The 22,689-nt window shown below is 37.5% G+C and overlaps 1 protein-coding gene across 1 annotated transcript in view; it reads left to right on the plus strand.

Moving 5' to 3' along the window:
* Window positions 1–22,689, plus strand: part of ABCA12 (ATP binding cassette subfamily A member 12) — a 175,972-nt gene that overhangs the window by 126,509 nt on the left and 26,774 nt on the right. Inside the window, exons 25-38 of the mRNA XM_049614967.1 lie at window positions 481–550; window positions 639–773; window positions 1,678–1,833; window positions 2,749–2,935; window positions 5,012–5,230; window positions 6,901–7,097; window positions 7,883–8,043; window positions 9,402–9,638; window positions 10,151–10,301; window positions 13,079–13,331; window positions 13,978–14,064; window positions 14,858–14,951; window positions 17,802–17,929; window positions 19,938–20,025. Coding sequence (XP_049470924.1) covers window positions 481–550; window positions 639–773; window positions 1,678–1,833; window positions 2,749–2,935; window positions 5,012–5,230; window positions 6,901–7,097; window positions 7,883–8,043; window positions 9,402–9,638; window positions 10,151–10,301; window positions 13,079–13,331; window positions 13,978–14,064; window positions 14,858–14,951; window positions 17,802–17,929; window positions 19,938–20,025 — 2,163 coding nt within the window. The remainder of the gene's footprint in view (window positions 1–480; window positions 551–638; window positions 774–1,677; window positions 1,834–2,748; window positions 2,936–5,011; window positions 5,231–6,900; window positions 7,098–7,882; window positions 8,044–9,401; window positions 9,639–10,150; window positions 10,302–13,078; window positions 13,332–13,977; window positions 14,065–14,857; window positions 14,952–17,801; window positions 17,930–19,937; window positions 20,026–22,689) is intronic.

Raw genomic sequence — 22,689 nt, forward strand, 5'->3', positions numbered from 1 at the left:
CAACATTAAATTTCTAATTTGTTACATTGTAAGTATTCAATCAATTCATATTTTAGTATATTTTAATTCATAGTACTTCTGTTACCTGTAATCAATTTATGAAGTAAAAACATCTTATGGCTTCTAACAGTTGATTTGATTTTAGTCTTAGCACTGCATTACCTTTTAATTACCTATTTTATAAATTGCTGAGTAACATTTAACTAAGCTTAGATACATATTTTGGGTTTTTGGCAAATATTTTCCAAGTCATAATTTTCCTGATTTTGTTTTCCGCTATTCCCTCTTCTCTTCTTCAGAGGGGTAGTGTGCTTGGTACGGGACCTCTGGACCCGTACCAATGGGATCTCTCCATTTTTAAATACGCTTAGGGAGTTAGTGTCAATTTTATCTGTGTAAGTGTCCAAAGTTTTAAGTATGTTTAGATCCCTCTTGCACAAAACTTGTAAGAGCTATCATTGCTGTTTCATTTCTTCACAGAGCCTGCTGTCCCCAACAGCATTCAGTTATGCAAGTCAATACATTGCAAGATATGAGGAGCAAGGCATTGGTAGGCTCACTTCCTTTAAAACTAGATTTTATCCTTCACAACTGCAGTACATCTCGCAGAAGAATAAATACATGTGTTTACTTTTTAGGTCTTCAGTGGGAAAATATGTACAGTTCCCCAGTTCAGGATGACACTACCTCCTTTGGCTGGCTCTGCTGTCTAATCCTAGCTGACTCTTTCATTTATTTCCTTATTGCTTGGTATGTCAGAAATGTGTTCCCAGGTATGAACATACTTCCTACAGATATATTTTGTATAGTTTTCATGCTTATAAATCAGCTACTATATATTTTTTAATATTTGATCTGCCATATATAGTCTCAAAAAAAAAAAAAACAAAAACATACAGACTTAAAACTACAAACTAACCAGAACTTTCCAGGACGAGATAGTGCACTGACTGGTGAATTCCTTCTCTGATGTTCCTTTAAAGAGTGGAGTGTATCAAGAAGCATGGAATCCAGTCTTTCCAATTGGGCACATGAGACATGATAAAGCAAAACCAATTCTCCTAATTCTGAGGAGAATTTACCAAATTCTAATAGAAAACACTAGTTAGAGCCCCTATTTTCGTTCTCAGGTCATCATTACTTTTAACATGCTTGAGAGCTTTTCCATTCAGCCTTACTGATATTTGTGTATTTCCTGGTGTTGTAGAATAGAAGAGTATCCTCCCATTTGCATAAGTTCCTATAAAAGACAAATGTGTAGAGACAGAAAGCAAATCAGTAATTGTCTAGAACTTGAGGTGGGACCAGGAGTTATCTGTACATGGGCATAAGAACACTTGTTGAAGCTGTAGGAATAGTCTAATAATGCATGGGTTGTGGTGATGGTTGCACAACTTCAGGTATTTACTAAAATCATCTACCTCTACACTTATTATAATGAGCAGATTTTATGGCATGTAATTATACCTCAATGAAGTTATTTTTTAAAAAGAATAAAAGAGAGGCTTTTTTTGCTTTACTTTGGAAACAGACTACGCTTTAATTTGATATAGATAAAAAAAAAAGAAAGAAAGAAAATACTTTCTGAACCATATATAATGTTCTGTTGTTTAGCTTCTGACGCCTAATGTTAACAATCAGCTAATATTTATTCTTCCTAATACATTTTTATCACAGGTACCTATGGCATGGCAGCTCCGTGGTATTTTCCAGTCCTCCCTTCCTATTGGAAGGAGCGATTGGGATGTACAGACATGAAGCATGAGAAAAGCAATGGCCTTATGTTTACTAATATCATGATGCAGAACACCAACCCATCTGCCAGTAAGACAAGTAGGTCAACAACAAGCATTATTATGACAGAAGTGATATAAAATTTACATGACGAGTGATTTTAATTATGTTTTTCTAAATGGCAAAATTATCATCCTTTTAGTCATGGATGAATATGTCCACACATATGTGTTCAGACTCTTATGGAGATTAAATTGTGGCTTTTTCTGGGCTCATTAGCTCAGTTGGTTAGCATATGGCGCTAATTAGGCCAAGATTGTAGATCCCTTTGTGGTCCAGTTAGATTCACACAGAGAAAAAATTTGTTCCTTGGCCACAGTCTACACCCCTAACTCCAGCCATCTGTCACTAGTCAAAAAGAGTAACCAAGTTACAGATACAGATAATTTAGCATAACCCATCACCAGCGCTGAACAAACAGTTTAAAACTCATGACTTACATTGGGGGAGTAGTGCCATCTTCATAAGGTAAGGATGACCTATATCCATGGTCTATGTGTGGTGCCTAAAGCAGATGTGGATAGTCATCAATAAACTGGATTCTATAACCACAGATCTGAACTGGCCTTGTCACCGTAAAATCACATCTTGTAGACATTTTTTTTCCGCTAGTTGGTATCATCCTGTCTGATCAGAGAACTTAGACTGCCTTTTAAATATTTGAGATCTGTTGAATCAAGGAGAATTCATTATTATGATAACGTAGTCTAAGACTACCTGTTCTGACAGAGAGGTGTGATATGAGCCTTGGAGAATGTGGTTCCCCACCTCATTCATTCTTTAACCAAATGAGAAGGAGGCTGAAGGCTACAATAGATATTTTGTTTCCAGAGTTATTTTTACTTAGAGGCCTGTGTTGTTATAGTCTTCAGTTTTTAATTAAGGAAAAGTTTCTCTCTAGCTGCATTTTCCTTCTTTGTGAGCTTTATAATTCTTCTCTTGATTTCCCTTCAGGTCCTGAGTACATGTTCCCCTCCAACATTGAGCCTGAACCTAAGGATCTCACAGTTGGGGTTGCCCTTCATGGGGTCACAAAGATCTATGGCTCAAAAATTGCTGTTGATAACCTCAATCTGAACTTCTATGAAGGACATATTACTTCATTGCTGGGGCCCAATGGAGCCGGGAAAACTACTACGATGTATGTTACTTTTTAACACTTATTGTCCTGGAAGCCTATTACTTAATATTTCCTCATTTCTTTCATAAAGAATAAAGTTACTACATCTCCGAGATAGATTAAGGTAGCTCATTTTGTTTACTATAAAATGGAGTCTAAGTCAGAGATCCCAATCTGAGACCTCAAAAGGCCACATCAGGCTGAACCAGTACTTCTTAAAAGTTTTAATTCAGTGCCAATATTTACAAATGGAGAGGTTTTCTAATAAAAAGAAATATTTTTCACATTCCTTGGATAATAGGATGTTCTGGCAATACTGGGTCCACAGTCTAAGGTGGGGACAATTGGTTGCGTCTTACTGGTGACTGTTCTCTTAAAGGGGACATCTGCTTTCTGATTTATTCCTGTTCCTCACAAATCTGCACTGTTGCATATGCCCAGTCTGCTTCATTTATTTGCATTTCTATTCTGGCCCATGTATAATTTTGAGTTTACACACTTTGCTATAAACACACTCAGCCCCAGCTGCTCCTTGCCTTGATTCATGAAGAAAGAAATCACCAGCTATCAGATATAGATCAAAAGGGCTAGGAGTGGTACATGAGCTGTTCTTTCTCACTCATGATTTAACTGATGTGTCCAAAAGGAGAAGAGACTCAAATGTTTTTAAAGTGACATCCTTTTGAATTTTTTTTGTGACTCACCTCCAGTGCTCCACATTCTTGGCTGGAAGTCAACGCTAAGCTGCTGTTTCTCTTTAGCTCTTATTTGAAAAAAAGTGTCAGTTGCTGGATATCCTACTTAGTATTATCATAAGTAAGCTCAGTGACTGCCAAAATATATTCAAATTAATTTTTCTTTTGCAAATAAAAGGGGACAAAGTAAGGTCATGAAATGAGGGAACATGCAGCTACTCTTATTTATATGGCCTGCTTAAATTCAAAGTTGGCTTTCTAGTGAAAACATAGTGATTTAGTGCTTAAAAGCAGGTTTCTAATAGGCAATAAGAGACCAGCGAAGAAAAGAGAAGAAGGTTTTTTGAAGAAGCTGTAATTTTAGCTGAGAAAGTCCTAATTTTATTCTTCTGAATATGAAGAATGAGTTGCTTATATTTCAAGGTGTTTTTCTGGGAAGAATTGCATATATTATTGATTCCCTATTAAATCCACAATAGTCATTTAGGGTTCATTATATACAAGGTACAAGGTACTAGTTAGGTACTAGAGACAGTGGTGGAAAAATGGATCCTTTGCATGACCTCATGGAGCTTACATGTTACTGGAGAAGATGGATATTAAGTAATTGCTCAGTTTATTAACCATCTGAAAAATGATAAGCAATTGTCTACTAAGATAGAGAATAATCACAGTGTAGATAAAGGGACTGAAAGTGACCAATGTTCACATGGGAAGGAGAGTGGTGTGGTCAGGAGCAAGTGGTGGTGTGGCTTGCACTGTGGTGTGGCTGGGAAAATGGGACATATGGGCAGAGGTTGAAAACAGAGATAGGAGGAGGATGCAAACACAGCTTCTGGATTCTAGGCTTGTGCAACCAGTATTTGGATTCATCGTATGGTGAAAGAGGAACATCAGTGGGGGCACAGAGTTGAGGGCAAAGATCCTGAGTTAAATTTTAAACATGTTGAGTTTGAGGGTCCTGTAAGATGTCTTATGGAGAAGTGATACTGTCTTCTGGATATACAGTGCAAATCTGGATCTGAGTGGTGAGGTCTGGGCTAAAGATATAAATTTGAGACTCCACGACTCATAGATACCATCTGATGCCAGGGAGGTGCATGAGTTTGCTCAAGGAGAGCGCATATTTGGCAATTAAAGTATGTGACCATTTCTGTCATTACTACGGCCACCACCCCTCCCCATCATTGTCACTGTGTAGTGTTTATGTAACACTCTAAATAATTAAAAGCTTAAAAGTCACTCAATGTTTGTTCTCATGTAATACCATTTTATTTTATAGCTTGGTCTTACCTGAGGAGATACACTGTAATACTGTTTGCTAATGAATGAGATATATTTAGTTCTAAAATCTAACTTAAATGCTTGGTTGATACCTAATTTATCATTTCTTCATTTTCAGCTCCATGTTGACTGGGCTTTTTGGGGCTTCAGCAGGCACCATCTTTGTTTATGGAAAAGATACCAAAACAGACCTACACACGGTACGGAAGAGCATGGGGGTCTGCATGCAGCACGACGTCTTGTTTAGTTACCTCACTACCAAGGAACACTTACTCCTGTATGGCTCCATCAAAGTTCCTCACTGGACTAAAAAGCAGCTGCATGAGGAAGTGAAAAGGTCAGTATAGTGGCAATCAGGACATGCACTGGTAACGCCTCTCAAAAAGATGTCAAGCGGGGCGCCTGGGTGGCGCAGTCGGTTAAGCGTCCGACTTCAGCCAGGTCACGATCTCGCAGTCCGTGAGTTCGAGCCCCGCGTCAGGCTCTGGGCTGATGGCTCGGAGCCTGGAGCCTGTTTCCGATTCTGTGTCTCCCTCTCTCTCTGCCCCTCCCCCGTTCATGCTCTGTCTCTCTCTGTCCCAAAAATAAATAAAAAACGTTGAAAAAAAAAATTAAAAAAAAAAAAAAAAAGACGTCAAGCTATGGTAATGATAATGCCTGTAGGAAACATTTGGTCACAAAAGAATTGGTTTTAGTTTTTCTACTTTTCCGGTATTGTATATATTTTATGTCATCATCATCACGAGCCAATTATTGTACTGAAACTGTTTAACTTTCTTCATCTCAGGCTACCATATTGCCCCAAATCCTCTGTTTCTAATGGCTACAACATCAGGCCAAGCCTACTAACTGGACACCTACCTTCTCCTCTCCCTTATACAGTTTATCCTTCAAAGAGCAGCCTGGGTGACCTTTTTAAAAGACAAATCAGGGGATGCTGGGGTGGCTCAATCAGTTGAGTGACCGACTTCAGCTCAGATCATGACATTGAGGTTTGTGAGTTCAAGCCCTGCATTGGGATCTGCACTGACAGTGTGGAGGCTGCTTGGGATTCTCTTTATTCTCTCTCTCTGCCCCTCCCCACTCATGCTTCTCATGCTTTTCTCTCTCTCTCTCTCTCTCTTTCTAAAAATAAGTAAATAAACAAAAAAAAAAAAAAAAAAAAAAAAGACAAATCAGACCGTGTAACTCCAGGGTTCAAAGTCCTTTATGGCATCCCACCACATTCAGTGTTGAACTCAGTAGAGGCCAAGAGACCCTACAAGACTTGCCCCCATCTCACTTCTGATGTCATTTCCTTCTAGTTTTCCTCCATTCACTGTGCTCTAGACACTGCCTAAGTCACACACTGGCTTATACTCCCGCCACAGGGCTTCTCACTTATTGTTTCCTCTACTTAGAGCAGCCTTCCCCAGACAGCTGTTTGACCCACTCCTCCATTTTCCTAGTCTCTGATTAAATATCACCTTCTCTGAGGGGATGACTGTATATATATATATGCTTAAAATAGCATGCCCCAGGCACTCCTTATCTCATGTACCCTGCTTTATGTATTTTTTATTATACTTGTTACCACCTGGTGAATTATAAACATACTTGGGAATATGTTTATTGACCGAATTTTATCTGCATCCTTCCCAATACATACACATACTAGATAGAACCTAATCTCCTTATGGGTAGGAATATTGTCTTCTCACTACTTTCCTCCAGTAGCTTAAACAGTCTGGCACAAAACAGGCAGGCCTTCCCTAAGTATTTTTCAATGAACAAATAAAAAAATGAGCCATGTATTCCCTTGTGTTGTTTTCTGGGTATCAATTTTGAACCTCCAACTAGACGATAAACAATAAAAAACCGTATCATGAATCCTTAATAGTGTATTGTACCTTGCTGAGCACATAATAGTTGCTTAGTAAATACCTGTTACTTAAAGTACTTATTGTATTTTTTCAATATTCAAATATTTTCTCTGTCAAAAATAACCACCGTACATTATTTTTGAAGGACGTTAAAAGATACTGGACTATACAGCCATCGTCATAAGAGAGTTGGCACTTTGTCAGGAGGAATGAAGAGGAAGCTATCCATATCTATAGCTCTTATTGGTGGATCACGGGTGGTCATTTTGGATGAACCATCCACTGGAGTTGACCCATGTTCTCGCCGAAGTATATGGGATGTTATATCCAAGAACAAAACTGGTATGAGGACCTTCTTATAACTTGTCCACCCAGCAGTCATAACTTTGTCCTCTGGGATGCTTGCAACCAAGCCTACACCTTTTCTGTTTAGAAGCCCTGTTAAAAGTCTCAGATGGAGTCTTCCCCTTCCCAAAGTCTTCTCTTCCCGCCATTAAATTTCTGGGTTTATTAGTTAATATCCCTGTAGTGCCCCCTGTGAGTTGAGTTCACTGGCCTTTTTGAGAGCATGCAAAAAGATAGAAGTCCCAAATTCTGCCTACAGGAGCTTAGAATCTAATTAGAGAGATCAAACATACACAAACGAAAATAAACTGAAAACAGACTAAACAAGTGCTAACAGGATGTGAAGCAAAGAAGCAATCAGAGTGGAGTGGATTAATCAGAGAGGAATATTCAAAAAGTCTTGAAAATTATTGCTTCTTCATAGTGAAAAAAGTGGGGGAGAGAGACAGGCAAAGAGAGAAAGAATGGAAATGAAGACAAAGGAGCAAACTAAGGAAGGAGTTGCTAACGCATGCCTCTGACTGATGGACATTCAGCCATACAGCAAAGGCAATGCCTTTTCGCTGCCGACTTATGAGAAAAGAGCCCTGTATATTTAGCAACACCCCTTCCAAATTTCTCCTTGTTTATTTTGAAAGCTCCTTCTGGTCAGTTTTTCAGTTAACTCATAAAACGTGCTTCATCTCCTCATAAATCACAGGATTTACTCGTGCTAACTCTGTATATCTCAGGAGCTGTGTCTTCATTTTTCATTCTCGGTTGTTCTTCTCTGTATTTTCAAGCCAGAACAATCATTCTGTCCACGCACCACTTGGACGAAGCTGAAGTGCTGAGTGACCGCATAGCCTTCCTGGAGCAGGGCGGGCTGCGCTGCTGTGGGTCACCATTTTACCTCAAGGAAGCGTTTGGGGACGGGTATCACCTCACGCTCACTAAGAAAAAGGTTTGTAAGAGAGAAAGTGTACCTCATGACAGGGGCATGAATTACTATTTTTTGTGAAATGGAGGCAGAATCTCTCCAATTTTATTAACTGCTAAAATTCATCATTAATATGTTAGTTTCACACTTCTCAAACCCATGGAAGCATCGGAACACCTGAAGACCTTGATTAAACCCACATATCTGGCCTCACCCCAAGAGTCTCTGATTCAGTAGGTCTAGGATGGGGTTCTAGAACTGACTACCTTTATAACAAGGGTCCACACGATGTGGATGCCACTGGTCCGGGATCACACAGGGAACCGGGATACTTGGTCAAAAAGGATCTACATCCTAAGTTTGCTCATATGGAGGATCAGCCTTTTAGTTTCCCTAGCATTTTAGCCTGTAAGGCTAAAAATTAGATTTTTTGCATTAAAGCAAATAAAGAGAATATGTAGTTGTGTATTCACTTTCTGATCAGTACCCCTCAAGTGGCAGTGTAAAGACTAACTCAAGCCAAAGGTGCTTTTACATCTTTGAAGGACAGCAGTGGCGACTAAGGATCCCTGGACCACCTAAAATACCGTATGATTATCAATTCTGTGCAAGATGTGTATGCTGTTAGGTAGGCTTTGACTACCACCATTTATTTTACATCTGATCATCCTAATGTGACTTCCAAATGAAAAGCAATGTATTGTTATATTCATTAATTGATTAAGAAATGTATGTATTAGGTATGTAATATTAGGTATATAATACCTGAGATTACAGAACTGATGATATTAACATCTCTACCCTCGTGGAGTTTATATTCTGATAGAGTATGGGGGATTCGATGATAGTGTTGTTAAATGTGTTAAGTCTCTTAGCAGGTGGCGAATGCTAGGGTAGAAATAAAGCACAGGAGGGGGGATGGGAATGCTGAGCAGTGCCCTTTTAAGTAGGGTAGGAAGAGAAGGGGCTCTGAGAAGATGACAGTTGAGCCAAGAGTTGGGACTTGGGAGAGAAGGAGCCATGTCACTATCTCAGGGCAAAAGAACAACTATTGGGAAGGCCCTGAGGAGGGTGTGCCTGAGTTCGAAACACTCTGACAACACAGAGAGGCTGCTGTGGCTGGAGCAGAGCAGGTAAGAGCGAGGTAGTGGGCAGGGAGGCTAAAGAAGGGACAGGGGGAGGCGGGAGAATGGAGCCAATAAAATAGTGACTTATAGAGCACGCTAGGGACCCCTGTGGGACAGGAAACACCAGAGGAGGGATGTGTCATCTGACTCAGGTCTGAATGTCTTGAAAGAATCTCACCACCCTCTGATTAGGGCCCTTGGGCATCAGTACAGTGTAAAGACGAAGGAGTGTTCAACTTCTGTTTTTGTATCTAGACTCCAAATCTAAGTGCAAATACAACATGCGACACAATGGCTGTGACAGCAATGATCCGATCACACCTCCCTGAAGCCTACCTCAAGGAGGACATCGGCGGAGAGCTTGTGTATGTGCTTCCTCCATTTAGCACCAAAGTCTCAGGGGCCTATCTGTCACTCCTGAGGGCGCTGGACAATGGCATGGGTGACCTGAACATCGGGTGCTACGGCATCTCAGACACCACCGTGGAAGAGGTACATTTCTTTTTTTCTTAAGGCTGATATAACTTGCTGTTCCCTTAAATATACACAGTTCTTTAAAAAGAGAAAATATTTTAAAATAAACATTTTACAAAATCAGAAAATCTTAAAACTATCTCAATACCATTTTTATGTAAGACTGACTTTTGAAAACAGACCTGTTTTCTACCCAATTAGAGAACATGTATCTTTTATATACCGAAATGTTTACTTAGAGGAATGAAGGGGATGAGTGAAATCGGGGAAGGGGTGGTTAAGAGATATAAACTTCCAGATATAAAATAAATAAGTCAGGGAGATGAAAAGTACAGCATAGGGAATATAGTCAATAATGTTATAATAACATATGGTAAAAAAAAAATGTTCATTTAAAGTCACTATAAAAATATTTGCTTACGATCACACTTGTCTCAATGTGATAAAAATTTAAAATCAAAATTGAGCTTAGAGACTAGAAAGGGCATGCATGTTTTATGTTAATGAAGTTTTCTGGCTTCTCTTTCTAGGTCTTTCTGAATTTGACTAAAGAGTCACAAAAAGATAGAGATATGAGTCTTGAGCACTTAACACAAAAGAAAATTGGAAATTCCAGTACCAACGGCATCTCAACTCCCGACGATTTATCTGTGAGCAGCAGCAGTTTCACAGACAGAGATGGTATAAATCTAATGTGTATATTTTGCTTAATTCCAGTAAATGACATAAATGAGAAAAATCATAGGACAAAATTCAGCTTCAGATTTTCTTTCTAAATTCAGAATAAAGAAGGACACCTGGGTGGCTCAGTCGGTTAAGCATCCGACTTCGGCTTAGGTCATGATCTCACGGCTTGTGGATTTGAGCCCCACATCGGGCTCTGTGCTGACAGCTCAGAGCCTGAAGCCTGCTTCAGATTCTATGTGTCCCTCTCTCTCTGCCCCTCCCCTGCTTGCGCTTACGTCTCTCTTTCTCTCTCTCTCAAAAAAGTAGACATTAAAAAAATCAGAATAAAAAAGTAAGCTTTATTTTTTTAATCTCCCAAGTATTTATTAAACAAAATCAAGTTCTCAAAATGTTTTGAAGAACGTGAAAGAACTTCCTCATTAGCATGGTGGTATGTATTCCTTACACCCACAGGAAGTCAATTTTTTTAATGAGTATTTTTTTTTAATTAATTAATTTATTTTGAGAGAGAGAGTGCAAGCAGGAGATGGGCAGAGAAAGGGGAAGAGAGAGAATCCCAAGCAGGCTCCATATCGTCAGTGCAGAGCGCAATGTGGGACTCGATATCACGAACAGTGAGAGCATGACCTGAGCTGAAATCAAAAGTTGGATACTGATGGGGCCACCCAGTCGCCTCCCTGGTAGTCGTTTTTAACATGTAATTTACTACAGTTTCAGATTTGTGTTTAACAAATTAAAATCCTTCCTGTAATTGGTGCTGTCCAACAATGGACAAAGTTACCTTGCAAGGTAGCTGACTCACCAACAGACATATTCAGCAGAAGAGTCATCAAAAAAAAAAAAAAAATGCTAAAAAAAGAGGCATCATTCTTTATGGGACCTTATTGGAAAATATGTCTAATCTTCCCCTTCTGTGAACAATTCAGGCTCTGAGAAAATGCTTTTGGGGGGAGGGTTTCAGATTTGATGAAGTTGGACTCAGTACCTAAGAACCTATAGTGATAGGTTGTCCCCCTCAATTCTTCACACAAGATACATTTCAGAAATCGTGTTTCTTGATAGGACTTTGAGGAATTGGGCTCCTTTGAAAATAACTTTTCTCCTTTCTTATTCTTTTTCTGACAGTTAATTTATGCCTTTGGAAACACTATTTACTTAAGGAAGCAGATAGTAAAATGATATATAAATTATGGAATAGTCATTTCAACAGTTTGCTTAACTTGGAAAAAATCTCTAGGAACAGAACTTTTAATTAAACATTTGCCTGACTATAAAATTTAGAGAAGATCTTCTCTGATGTTTGCATAGTTCTGGAACTTGGGAGTCTCATTTGTCCTCTGCCATATTCCTCATTTATTATCTTTTGGGGAATATAATTGTCAAGCCCATGGCATTGAGGACTTTGATTAGAAAGTGGTCATCTGCTTCAGGAAGTAAATGTTATGTATTTGCCTCTGCATTTGTCTCATAATTTGAAACTACTCTTCAGTCAAAATGTTTCCCTCATTGACATTATCTTTTAGAAAGCACATTTGCTCCATTTGATACACCTGTAACTCATCCACATGTAATTTCTCAAGAAACAGAAAAGCATACTAATTAACTTAAAATATTCAGCTCCTTCTACAATTCCCCTTTGCAGAGATATGAGTTTGCATTTAAACTTGTTCACTCTGTTTAATTGGAATTCATTTTAAATTAAGCAGCTTTGTATTTTTCCTTATCAGCTAAATGAAGATCATGATTTTTTGTGCTGCATAATTTGTGATGGAGAATTAAAAATATCCACAGAGTTGACGGTCATCTTATCACATGTAGAGGAGTGCTTGGCGTCAGGCCCTTGGAGAGAATGTTATATTTTTAGAGGGGGCTGTGGAATTATCAGTTGTAAGAGCACAATTGAGGGGACAACAGTTTATGTCCTCTACAGCTGCTCTTAATTCATTATCAGAAACCATGGAATTTTTCTCCACACCTGAAGAACATTTCAGGGGTGGGAGGTGGGGGTTGTAAACATCTTTTTCCAATGAGTTCTTTTTTGTGACACTAGTGGTAAAAATGGAGTTTTGAAATGGCAGATAGAATCAGTCCAGATTTCTAAAGAGAAGGTAATGAATATTTGAACTAGAATCATACTTTTGAAGAGAATGTTTCCCTTTTCCCAAGTTTAAGGTGAATTCATTGGACCTCACATTGGAATGCAAGCCAATAAACTTACAATCACTAAATTACCCACAGTAGGAGTGAGTTTTTAGACTAGGCAGCTGTTTTGGCTTCTGCTTATCTTTTTTTAAAACTGAAGTTATACATTGTATTAGTTTATGTCATATGAGTTTTAGGTGTCGGTTTCTGGGTTTCTGTTTATCTTATTGGAATTCAGTCTCTTGATAGAAGCTACCTTTTGAGTCTTAGTATAATTAGCAGTACATACCGAGAAAACATTGTGACTTTGGAGATTAGGGACACTATTCATTTATAAAATTGTAAATATCTCACTTTGACATGTAAAACCACTATGGGTGTAACTAATCTTTTAGTGTATAGTGATTTGTAATTCACAAAGTTTTTTTATGTATGGCTCTATGACATGGAGAGGCTCAGGCCCAAGGTTGAAAAACAAAGAGCTGAACCTCAAATCAGAACCTTCGAAATATAAGCTTTTCATATCACATCACATTATACCATCCATCCATGATTTTTGAAGTTACTCTATTACTTGATTTATCGGGATTACCCAGAACCATATCAAATCTCTCTCTCTCTCTAATCAGACAAAATACTGACAAGAGGTGAAAGGTTGAATGGTTTTGATCTGTTACTGAAGAAGATCATGGCGATACTCATTAAGAGGTTCCACCATACCCGCAGAAACTGGAAAGGTCTCATTGCTCAGGTTATTCTCCCCATCGTCTTTGTAACCACTGCCATGGGCCTTGGCACACTGAGAAATTCCAGCAACAGTTATCCAGAGATCCAGATCTCCCCATCTCTCTACGGTACCTCTGAACAGACAGCCTTCTATGCGTAAGTTTCTTTCTTCCAAAATGTTTCCCCAGTGCCTGCGGAGGCCTCAGTGTACCTCAGTGAATGCATGAAATGCTGAAGAATAAAGAATTATGAGGCACTGTACCTGATTCTGCCAAAGGAATGGACAACTTGATTTATAGCAACATGACACTTCTGTTGCCAACAGATAACTTTAAGAGCTTTTGTGTTTGTCTAAAAATAAAGTTATAGTATGTCTTTATTTTTAATGCCTAGACTTTCATCAAGAAAGCCTGGTTAGGTGTGGCTTCCCAATCTGTTGTTATATAGAGCAAATAACTTTTTTTTTTTCAGCCTCACAAGTATTGGATAGTAATTTTTTTTCAGCCTCACAAATAGTGGATAGTAATGTAAGAACCCTGTATAATATAATATTACATATATACAATAGGTGATCACTAAATGCACATGATGATTAGGAGAATAACAAGGCAGCCAAATAGAGCCTGTGCTTATTTTTTTCCCATGATACTTTTTTTTTCCCCGGCTACTGAGTCTTTCTTGGATTTTTAAGAAAACTGTCCTTTGGACAGCATATTTTATTTTCCAAATTATTCATAAGCATGACTTTAATATGGAAGACTAGTGGAGTATCAAGGATTTGTTTCTATCCTTTATATCATAGGAATTCTCACCCAAGCACAAAGGCACTGGTCTCAGCAATGTGGAGTTTCCCTGGCATCGACAATATGTGTTTGAACATCAGTGATCCGTAAGTGGTTCTTGTTTTTTTTTTTTGCTTTTTTGTTTTTGACACTCAAGTTGTGTGCGTACATGTGCATGCATGTGTATGCGCACACACGCACGTGTGTGTGTGTGTGTATACAAGTGGGTGTGTGTTGTATGCTGGAGAAGGGCAGCAGCCTGAGAGAAATCTGTATTTAACAGATTTTAGTTCATTCCGTAGCTATGCTATGCTGTAACAGTGAACAGTAGGCGCTTTCTAACCTAAAAAGTTTCTTCCTGTGCATATTTTGTTTAACAAACAACCCTGTGAATTATTAATCCATTTTTAAGATGAAGAAACTGAGACTCATATGGACTGAGATACTTGTCTAAAAATATCTAGACAGTAAGTTGTGCAGCTAAAGCTGGGATGCAAGTCTTCTGACTCTGTTTTTGCACTAGGTAGTATTGCTTATTCAAAATTCCAAGATAATACACAACGCATGTAAACCTGACATTGGTATATTCTTTTGCTAAGGTTGGAGAACAGGATGAATGAGCAGAGAAGAAAGGGGTCAAAAAGCCCCATCCTGCCTCATTAAGACAATTCAATGAGCTTTGGTTTCAACACTGTTCAATCAATAAGTGCTGTCTCTAATCCCTCACAAAATGTCAAATCACTTGAAAATGGTAGCGTAATGTATATTTGAGTTATGAAAAACCAGTAAACTGTACCTAAGACTACACATCTGAATTTAATACCCAATACTCGCTTATATACTCATACATAAATATGAGAATACACACATACCTCGCTTTAATATCATTTTTACTTGCAGAAGGTGCTTAACGAGAGGCAGTCTAGGAAAATGGAACACCAGTGGGGAGCCGATCACTAATTTTGGTGTTTGCTCCTGTTCAGAAAATATCCAGGTAAGATGGAATTTCATTTCAGTGAAGTAGGAGAAAGAAAGGAATAAATATTGAAACTTGAAAGATCTATCCAGGTTGCCAAAGAGTCAGTATAATTTCATTTTATGGAAGCTAGTAGCTCAGAGATGTGGAGCGGGGCAGCTCAAAAATATTGCCTTTGAACTTCAGGTCACTGTTTTAAATCCATCTCAGAACAAATTTCCAAAGGCAGGTAATTCGACGACAGTCTTTGTGGAAACCAACTAAAAATGAAATTTTGGTCTCAGTTCAGTTCTAACCGGAAAGCTCTACGTTTCAGACAACAAAGCCAACCATAACTGCCATATCTAAAAACACAGTGAGACTGTTTGGTGGTTAGCTGGCAAGTCAGTAATGTGTAAATCCAGAACAGAACTCCATTTCTAAGGAGCACCTCCAGCCTGCAAGAAAAACCCATGTCCTGAAAGAAACAGAAAAGATTATCCAACCATCCCTTACCTCGTCTGTATTTTATAGATACACACCTTCCTTTTCTAAGCCTGTCAATTCAACATACTTTTAAGAAAACCAAATTCGCTGGGGAAATGAAACACTGTGGAAGAGAAGAAGTCACTGTTCATTTCTGAGAGTGACTATGTTGTCAACTTACTTTCCCATAGGAACGGAATCTAGCAATGTTTTAATAGTGTCACATGATTCAACCCTACATTGTTTGTACAATATTTTAGAATGAAACTGTTTTCTGTAAACACAACCTATTTTTGTGTTTGCATGCAAGAGAGTTACAGTAAGAGCTGGGATCCCAGAAGCATCTTTTGGAATCCTTGCATATTTCAATATCAGTCTTACCCAGTACTCAAAGAGTTTCCTAATCCCTCATGTAATCTAGTTAATTTCTGAAAATTCCTCATGTATTTTCTTTAGTTCACAGTAAGAGTCAACTAACTTAGTATTTAAAATTGGAATACGGATAAATTTCGTTAATCAAAGGAAAAAGAGAGAGAGTCAAAGCAAGAAAGAGACTTTTTAATTATAGAACAATCTGATGGTTATCAGAGGGGGTGGGGTGGGGGGATGGGTGAAATTAAGGAGTGCACTTGTGATGAGCACAGGGTGGTGTATCGAATCACTATATTGTACACTGAAACTATTATAACACTGTATTTTAACTAACTGGAATTAAAATAGAAACTTAAAAAAATAAAAATAAATAAATCACCAAATACATATATGTATTATATATAAATATTTTATACGTATAAATGTACAGTGTATATATATATATATATATATATACACATATATATAAAATGTGTGACAGTACCTACAAATACTGAAGATATATGATCCTATGGGATCAGCAATTCCATTTCTGTTATATACCCATCAGAAGTGTGAATACGTTCACCAAGAGGCATATACTAGAATATTCATAGCAATACTATTTGTAATAGCTACTCAGATTCCCACCAACAGTAGAGTGGATAAATCAAATGTAATCTGTCTTCACGCTGGAATTCTGTATACAGCAAAATGAGAATGATTAATCTACAACTACACACATCAAATGGAGGATGCTCACAAATGAATGATGAGTGGAAAAAGCCAAATACAAGAGAATATATATAATACAATTCCATTTACATAAAGTACAAAAACATGCAAAATTCTTCTGTGCTTGTTACTTTGGGAGTGGTAGTTGTTCTGTTTCCTGATCTGGTTTCTGGTTACATGGTTGTGTTCAGTTTGTCAAAATGTATCAAGCTGTGTACTTATATGTGCTTTTCTGTACATACAATTCAACAAAAGATAAAAGCTAAAAAACTACATTGCATACATAAGTGTGTCTCTAATTATTTGCGGAACAAGTAGCGTTCTAGAAATGTGATCTTCAAGTTGATCCGACCTGATGTAAGGTCAAAGTCAGCATTTATTTTTTAGAGCAATCTGCACCTCGATGTTCTCAGGGCACACTTGTGGTCCAAGCCTCAGGCTCTGGGACATCGTGTGAAGGGATGGAAGGAAAAATTGGAAAAGTGCTAGGCTTCTCTGGCTTTATGTCAGAGAAGCATGGGAAGCTTCAGTGGAAAGTAAGTGGTCAGGAAGTGCAGAAAGCTAATACACATACAAGTAAGTGGTTAAAACTAAGCTCTGAGGTTAGTTAATAGTGATGCACCAATACATTTAATTTTGACAAATGTATGATAGTAATTTAAGATGCTAACAATGGGGAAAACTGGGTGAAGGGTATACAGAGACTCTCTGTATTAAATTTTAAATATATCTATGTGCGTCTATAGACATATATAAGCACATTTGCAATATATATAAACTTTATTTTGGAATAATTTTACTTTTACATATGTAAAGAATAGATTTAGATTTATTTAAAATTAAGTTATGTAGATTTAGATCTATGTAAACTTGAACTTTTATCCCAAGGTTTGTACCTTAAAAACAATACAACACACACTTTCATCCACTGCTGTCACCTGAGAACTTATGTCTGTCTGTTAATGTTTTCTTTTCAATTCAGAGCAAATGTTTTTTTGCTTCCCCGTAAATCATTGAGTGAATTTTAAGTCATCTTAGAGTTTAATCAAACTTGTCAGTACAGTGAAAAGAAAATCACACGTTGGTTAACTTGTATTCTTTTTGGCTTCAAGTGAGTCGTAAACCTATGCATGTGCTCCACTATTTGGTCTAATTTCTTGGCATGGGAAGATGTCTTCCTCTTCAAAGCTCTTCAGAGTCAGAAGACGGTCTTATCAGACTCTACCTGTTGCAATAATAGACAAATCATGAGACCAAACCTTCTTGATATTGTCTATTTGATTTGCAAAGAACTTAATTTTTAACTTTATTTTTCAGGAGTGTCCTAAATTTAATTATTCTCCACCTCATAGAAGAACTTACTCTTCTCAAATAATTTACAACCTCACTGGACACCGCTTGGAAAATTATCTAATATCAACTGCTAATGAATTTATGCAAAAAAGGTAAAAATACTCTGTTTATGACATTTAATTTAGCCTGTCTTGCTTTCAAATTTTAATGGTAACTGCTTCTTGAACTTGAGACAATACATGAAAATTTCTATTGATTATTTACCCGGTTAAAGTATTTTATCTAAATAATCTTATGTATTAAACCTTTAAAAAAATTTTTCAGTTCCCTCAAATTAAGACTCATTTGAGGAAATTGAAAAGCTTTGTCTTTTAACAAAAGTGTATTGTTAAACTCGTACATTTTTTTTCCCTTGAAGCAATAACGTTATTGACTAGATTATGCCAATTTGGACAGTTTTAAGGCATAGTTTTAGGTGACAATTGGCCTTATTTACAATATGAATATCTCAGATTTAGATTATGATATCTGTGTGTGGATAAAATGTGTCCATATGTGACAAGGCCACAGGCCTTGTACCTAAGCCACCTAAACATTTGCTATGGATGTAAGGTTGGTAGACTTCTATTTGGGGTACTGTGGATGGACCTGGAAGACACTATGCTAAGTGAAATAAGCCAGACGCAGAAAGGCAAATACTGCATGATCCCGCCTATATGTGGGATCTGAAATAGTCAACTCACAGAAGCAGAGAGTAGAATGGTGGTTGCCAGGGTCTGGGGATCAGGGAACATGGGGAAATGTTGGTCAAGGGCTATAAAGTTTCAGTCATGCAAGAGATTCTGGAGAGCTAATCTACAGCAATGTGACTGTAGTTAACAATACAGTATTGTAGACTTGAAATGTGCTAAAAGGATAGATCTTCAGAGTTGTCACTACACACACACCCACACACACACACGTGCATGCATGCTCATACAAAAAGAAAACGGTAACTATATGAGGTGATGGATATTTTAATCAGCTTGATTGTGGTGATTATTTCACAGTGTATACACATATCAAACCATCAAGTTGTACAGCCGAATATATACAATTTTTATTTGTCAGTTGTACCTCAGATAAAGTTGGGTCATGGGGAGTTGATCATCTTGTAATAGCTATATAGTTTTCTCCTTTCCTTCATCTCTTCCGTCTTTTATTTCTCAATGTACATAACTGACTGATGTTCACTGTAAAATAATTACAAACTACATATACGCAGAAAGAAAAAGGAATCTCTCTATATCCACGTATAACCACTATTGATTGTATATCCTCCAGACATTTTCTAGACACAGATACCTGTAAATATTTTCAATTATAAGCATTATTATTATAAGCAGTCATTTTATTATAAACAAACATTTCTAAAACCTGCTTTTTATAAAATAAGGAATATACTGCCATGTTCTTTGTGTGTCAGAAGTATAGCTCTGTAGATCACATTTAGGATGATAGTCACAAGATTAGTCTAGTGTGACTAATTTATTTAACTCAACCATATTTAATTCAACCATAATTTGGGATATTTAATCTGTTCTTAAAATTACTGCTTGGTTTTTTAAGTCCACTTTTTATTTTCAAGAGACTATGAACTGACAAGCACCAGGCAATTATATAGGCACGATTCACCTTCAAATACCCAAGAAGAGAAAAAGTATATCACCAGGGGACAAACCAGGGGGGAAAGTTTGGAGAATAAAAAAAATGAAGCCATTTGAAAAAAGATGAGAACTGATCTAATATCACCTTAGTGATAAATTACTTCTTTAAAAAGGAATGTTAAGGGCAAAAATACTATAATTTTTGAGATGGCGCATGATCCAGGTAAGTTGGCAGAATTGGTTAGATTATATATCACTTATTTTCAGAATGATTAGTCCACATTTGCAATTGCTTAAAATGACTTTTTACTTCTAGTTACAGTGTCTACCTTAGACTAAAATATAATAAAAGATCAATAAAAAAGTAAAATATTTGTCAGGCAGTATTTATTTCATGCTATAAATGTGTTCCTAATGGAAAGAAAACATTGAGCCTTTAGTTAAACATTTTAGATCTATGTATGAATGTTTTCTCCATTAAAACAAATATAAGTTTTGTTATTCTTATATATAGGTATGGAGGTTGGAGTTTTGGGTTGCCTTTGACTAAAGACCTTCGTTTTGATATAACAGCAGTTCCTGCCAATAGAACACTTGCTAAGGTAAATTATGACCTTCCCTCTGGGATGTCATACAAATGAGAATGTGAACTTGAAATGCTCAAGCATTTTGATGAAGTAAAAATAAAACATGAGTGCAATCAATTTGAGAAGCGTTTGGCATAATGCTTTCCCCATAGCGCTGGGGTTCCAGTCCTGTGTATTTACCCCAGGGAAACTTGGATACACAAGTACCGGGATACACATACAAAAATTTACAAAATAGTGTTTCTTACATTAGCTGAAACAGAATCTGAAATGTCCGTATACAGCAGAATAAATGAATTGTTGTATCATTCAGTAGAACTTTCAGGAGGTGCCTGGGTGGCTCAGTCGGTTAAGCATCCAACTCTTGGTTTCAGCTCAGGTCATGGTCTCACGGTTTCTGAGTTTGAGCCCTGCATCAGGCTCCATGCTGACAGCTCGAACCTTCTTGGGATACTCTCTCTCTCCCTCTCTCTCTGCTCCTCCCCCGTTTGTTCTTTCTCTCTCTCTCTCAAAAAACAAACAAAACGGGGGCGCCTGGATGGCGCAGTCGGTTAAGCGTCCGACTTCAGCCAGGTCACGATCTCGCGGTCCGTGAGTTCGAGCCCCGCATCAGGCTCTGGGCTGATGGCTCGGAGCCTGGAGCCTGTTTCCGATTCTGTGTCTCCCTCTCTCTCTGCCCCTCCCCCGTTCATGCTCTGTCTCTCTCTGTCCCAAAAATAAATTAAAAACGTTGAAAAAAAAATTAAAAACAAACAAACAAACAAACAAAACAAAAAAACAAAGAATTTTCAGCAGTGAAATGAGCTTAGTTCCATAAGTAGGTAAATATCCCAAACATTATTAATAAGCAAAATAACACTTAACTATCATTGCATTTACTATAAACTTTAAGAGTAGGCAAAACTCGGGGCTCCTGGGTGGCTCAGTCAGTTAAGTGTCCGACTTCAGCTCAGGTCATGATCTCACAATTTACAAGTTTGAGTCCCGCATCGGGCTCTGTGCTGACAGCTCAGAACCTGGAGCCTGCTTTAGATTCAGTGTCTCCCTCTCTGTCTGCCCCTCCCCTGCTCATCCTCTGTTTCTCTCTCTCTCAAAAATAAATAAACATTAAAAAAAAATAAAAAGAGTAAGGCAAAACTCAATCATATTGTTTAGAGAGACTATTGTGATTTTGATTTTGAAGAACACAGAATTCCGGAGATGTTCTGGATACTGGCAATTTTTGTTTCTTTTTTAAAAATTACTTTAAAGTTTATTCTGGGGGGGGGGGGGGGGAAGAGAGAGAATCCCAGGCATGCTCGACACCATCAGTGCAGAGCCCAACGTGGGGCTCAAACTCACAAACCATGAGATCATGACCTGAGCCAAAGTTGGAAGCTTAACCAACTGAGCCACCCCCACCCAGGCATCTCCAGTTTTTCTCTCTTAACCTGAGTGATTGTTCAATGGATGTACTCCTTTCATCATTTTTTGCTAAACTGAACATTAATGTCTTATGCGTTTTTCTTTACATATATATTATATGTGTTTATCCTTGTTTCTTTTTTTTTTTAATGTTATTGAAAAAGAGAGACAGAGCACGAGGAGGGGAGGGGCAGAGAGAGAGGGAGACACAGAATCCAAAGCAGGCCCAAGGCTCTGAGCTGTCAACACAGAGACAGACGCGGGGCTCAAACTGGTGAACTGCAAGATCATGACCTGAGCTGAAGTTGAATGCTTTACCAACTGAGCCACCCACACACCCCTATCCTTGTTTCTTAAAGAGCATGGAAACTTAACGGAATTTGATGAAGACAAATAATCCTGTAGGCTTTATTATTATTATTATTATTATTATTATCATCATCTAGATCATATCTATGCTTTCAAACAAACTAGGGTCACAGAATCACACACAGAAGATCTACGGTAGTCTTAGGAATTTTAAATTGTCCTTCACACATTTCTCATTTGGTAGTAAGAGACATATATAGACTTGGGGGAGGTGAAGAAACTAATATTATTATGTTATATATATATATATGTATATGTGATATATATGTGATATATATATATGTGATATATATATATGTGATATATATATGTGATATATATATGTGAGATATATATGTGAGATATATATGTGATATATATATGTGATATATGTATATGTGATATATATATATATGTGATATATATATATACACACACACACATATATATAAATAACTGTGATAAGCCCAACACTAGTATCATCTGGTGCACAAACTACCTGATCACATCCTCACAACATTTCTATGAGATATTATGAGCCTGTTTTAGCCGATTTTCATAAAAGGTCATATAGAAAACAGACAGTAGTGTTGGAGATTTGAATGCCCTCTCTCTGCCATTTGTTCCTTTTCTTCCTCTCTCCACACACAAAGTAAACATTCTTGCATAAACAAAGAGTTCTAATAACCAATAATTTCTCTCTAAGTTAGATTTGTAATTTTAAATTATCAACTGGGTCTCTTGAATTGAGGCACACCAGTATTTTAAATCCCTCTGTTTTTGACACAGAAGGTAAAGTAACTCTCCTCCCTGTGCCTTGCAACTAAGAATAGAAAGTTAGTGTGGGAATTTCAAGGTTATCATTCTTGTTGCTAAGGACACAATGTTTGTCTTTGTATTTAATTTCTTTCTACATCCTTGCCTAGA

Source organism: Panthera uncia (assembly GCF_023721935.1).
Source record: "Panthera uncia isolate 11264 chromosome C1 unlocalized genomic scaffold, Puncia_PCG_1.0 HiC_scaffold_3, whole genome shotgun sequence".
Classification (NCBI taxonomy): Eukaryota; Metazoa; Chordata; class Mammalia; order Carnivora; family Felidae; genus Panthera; species Panthera uncia.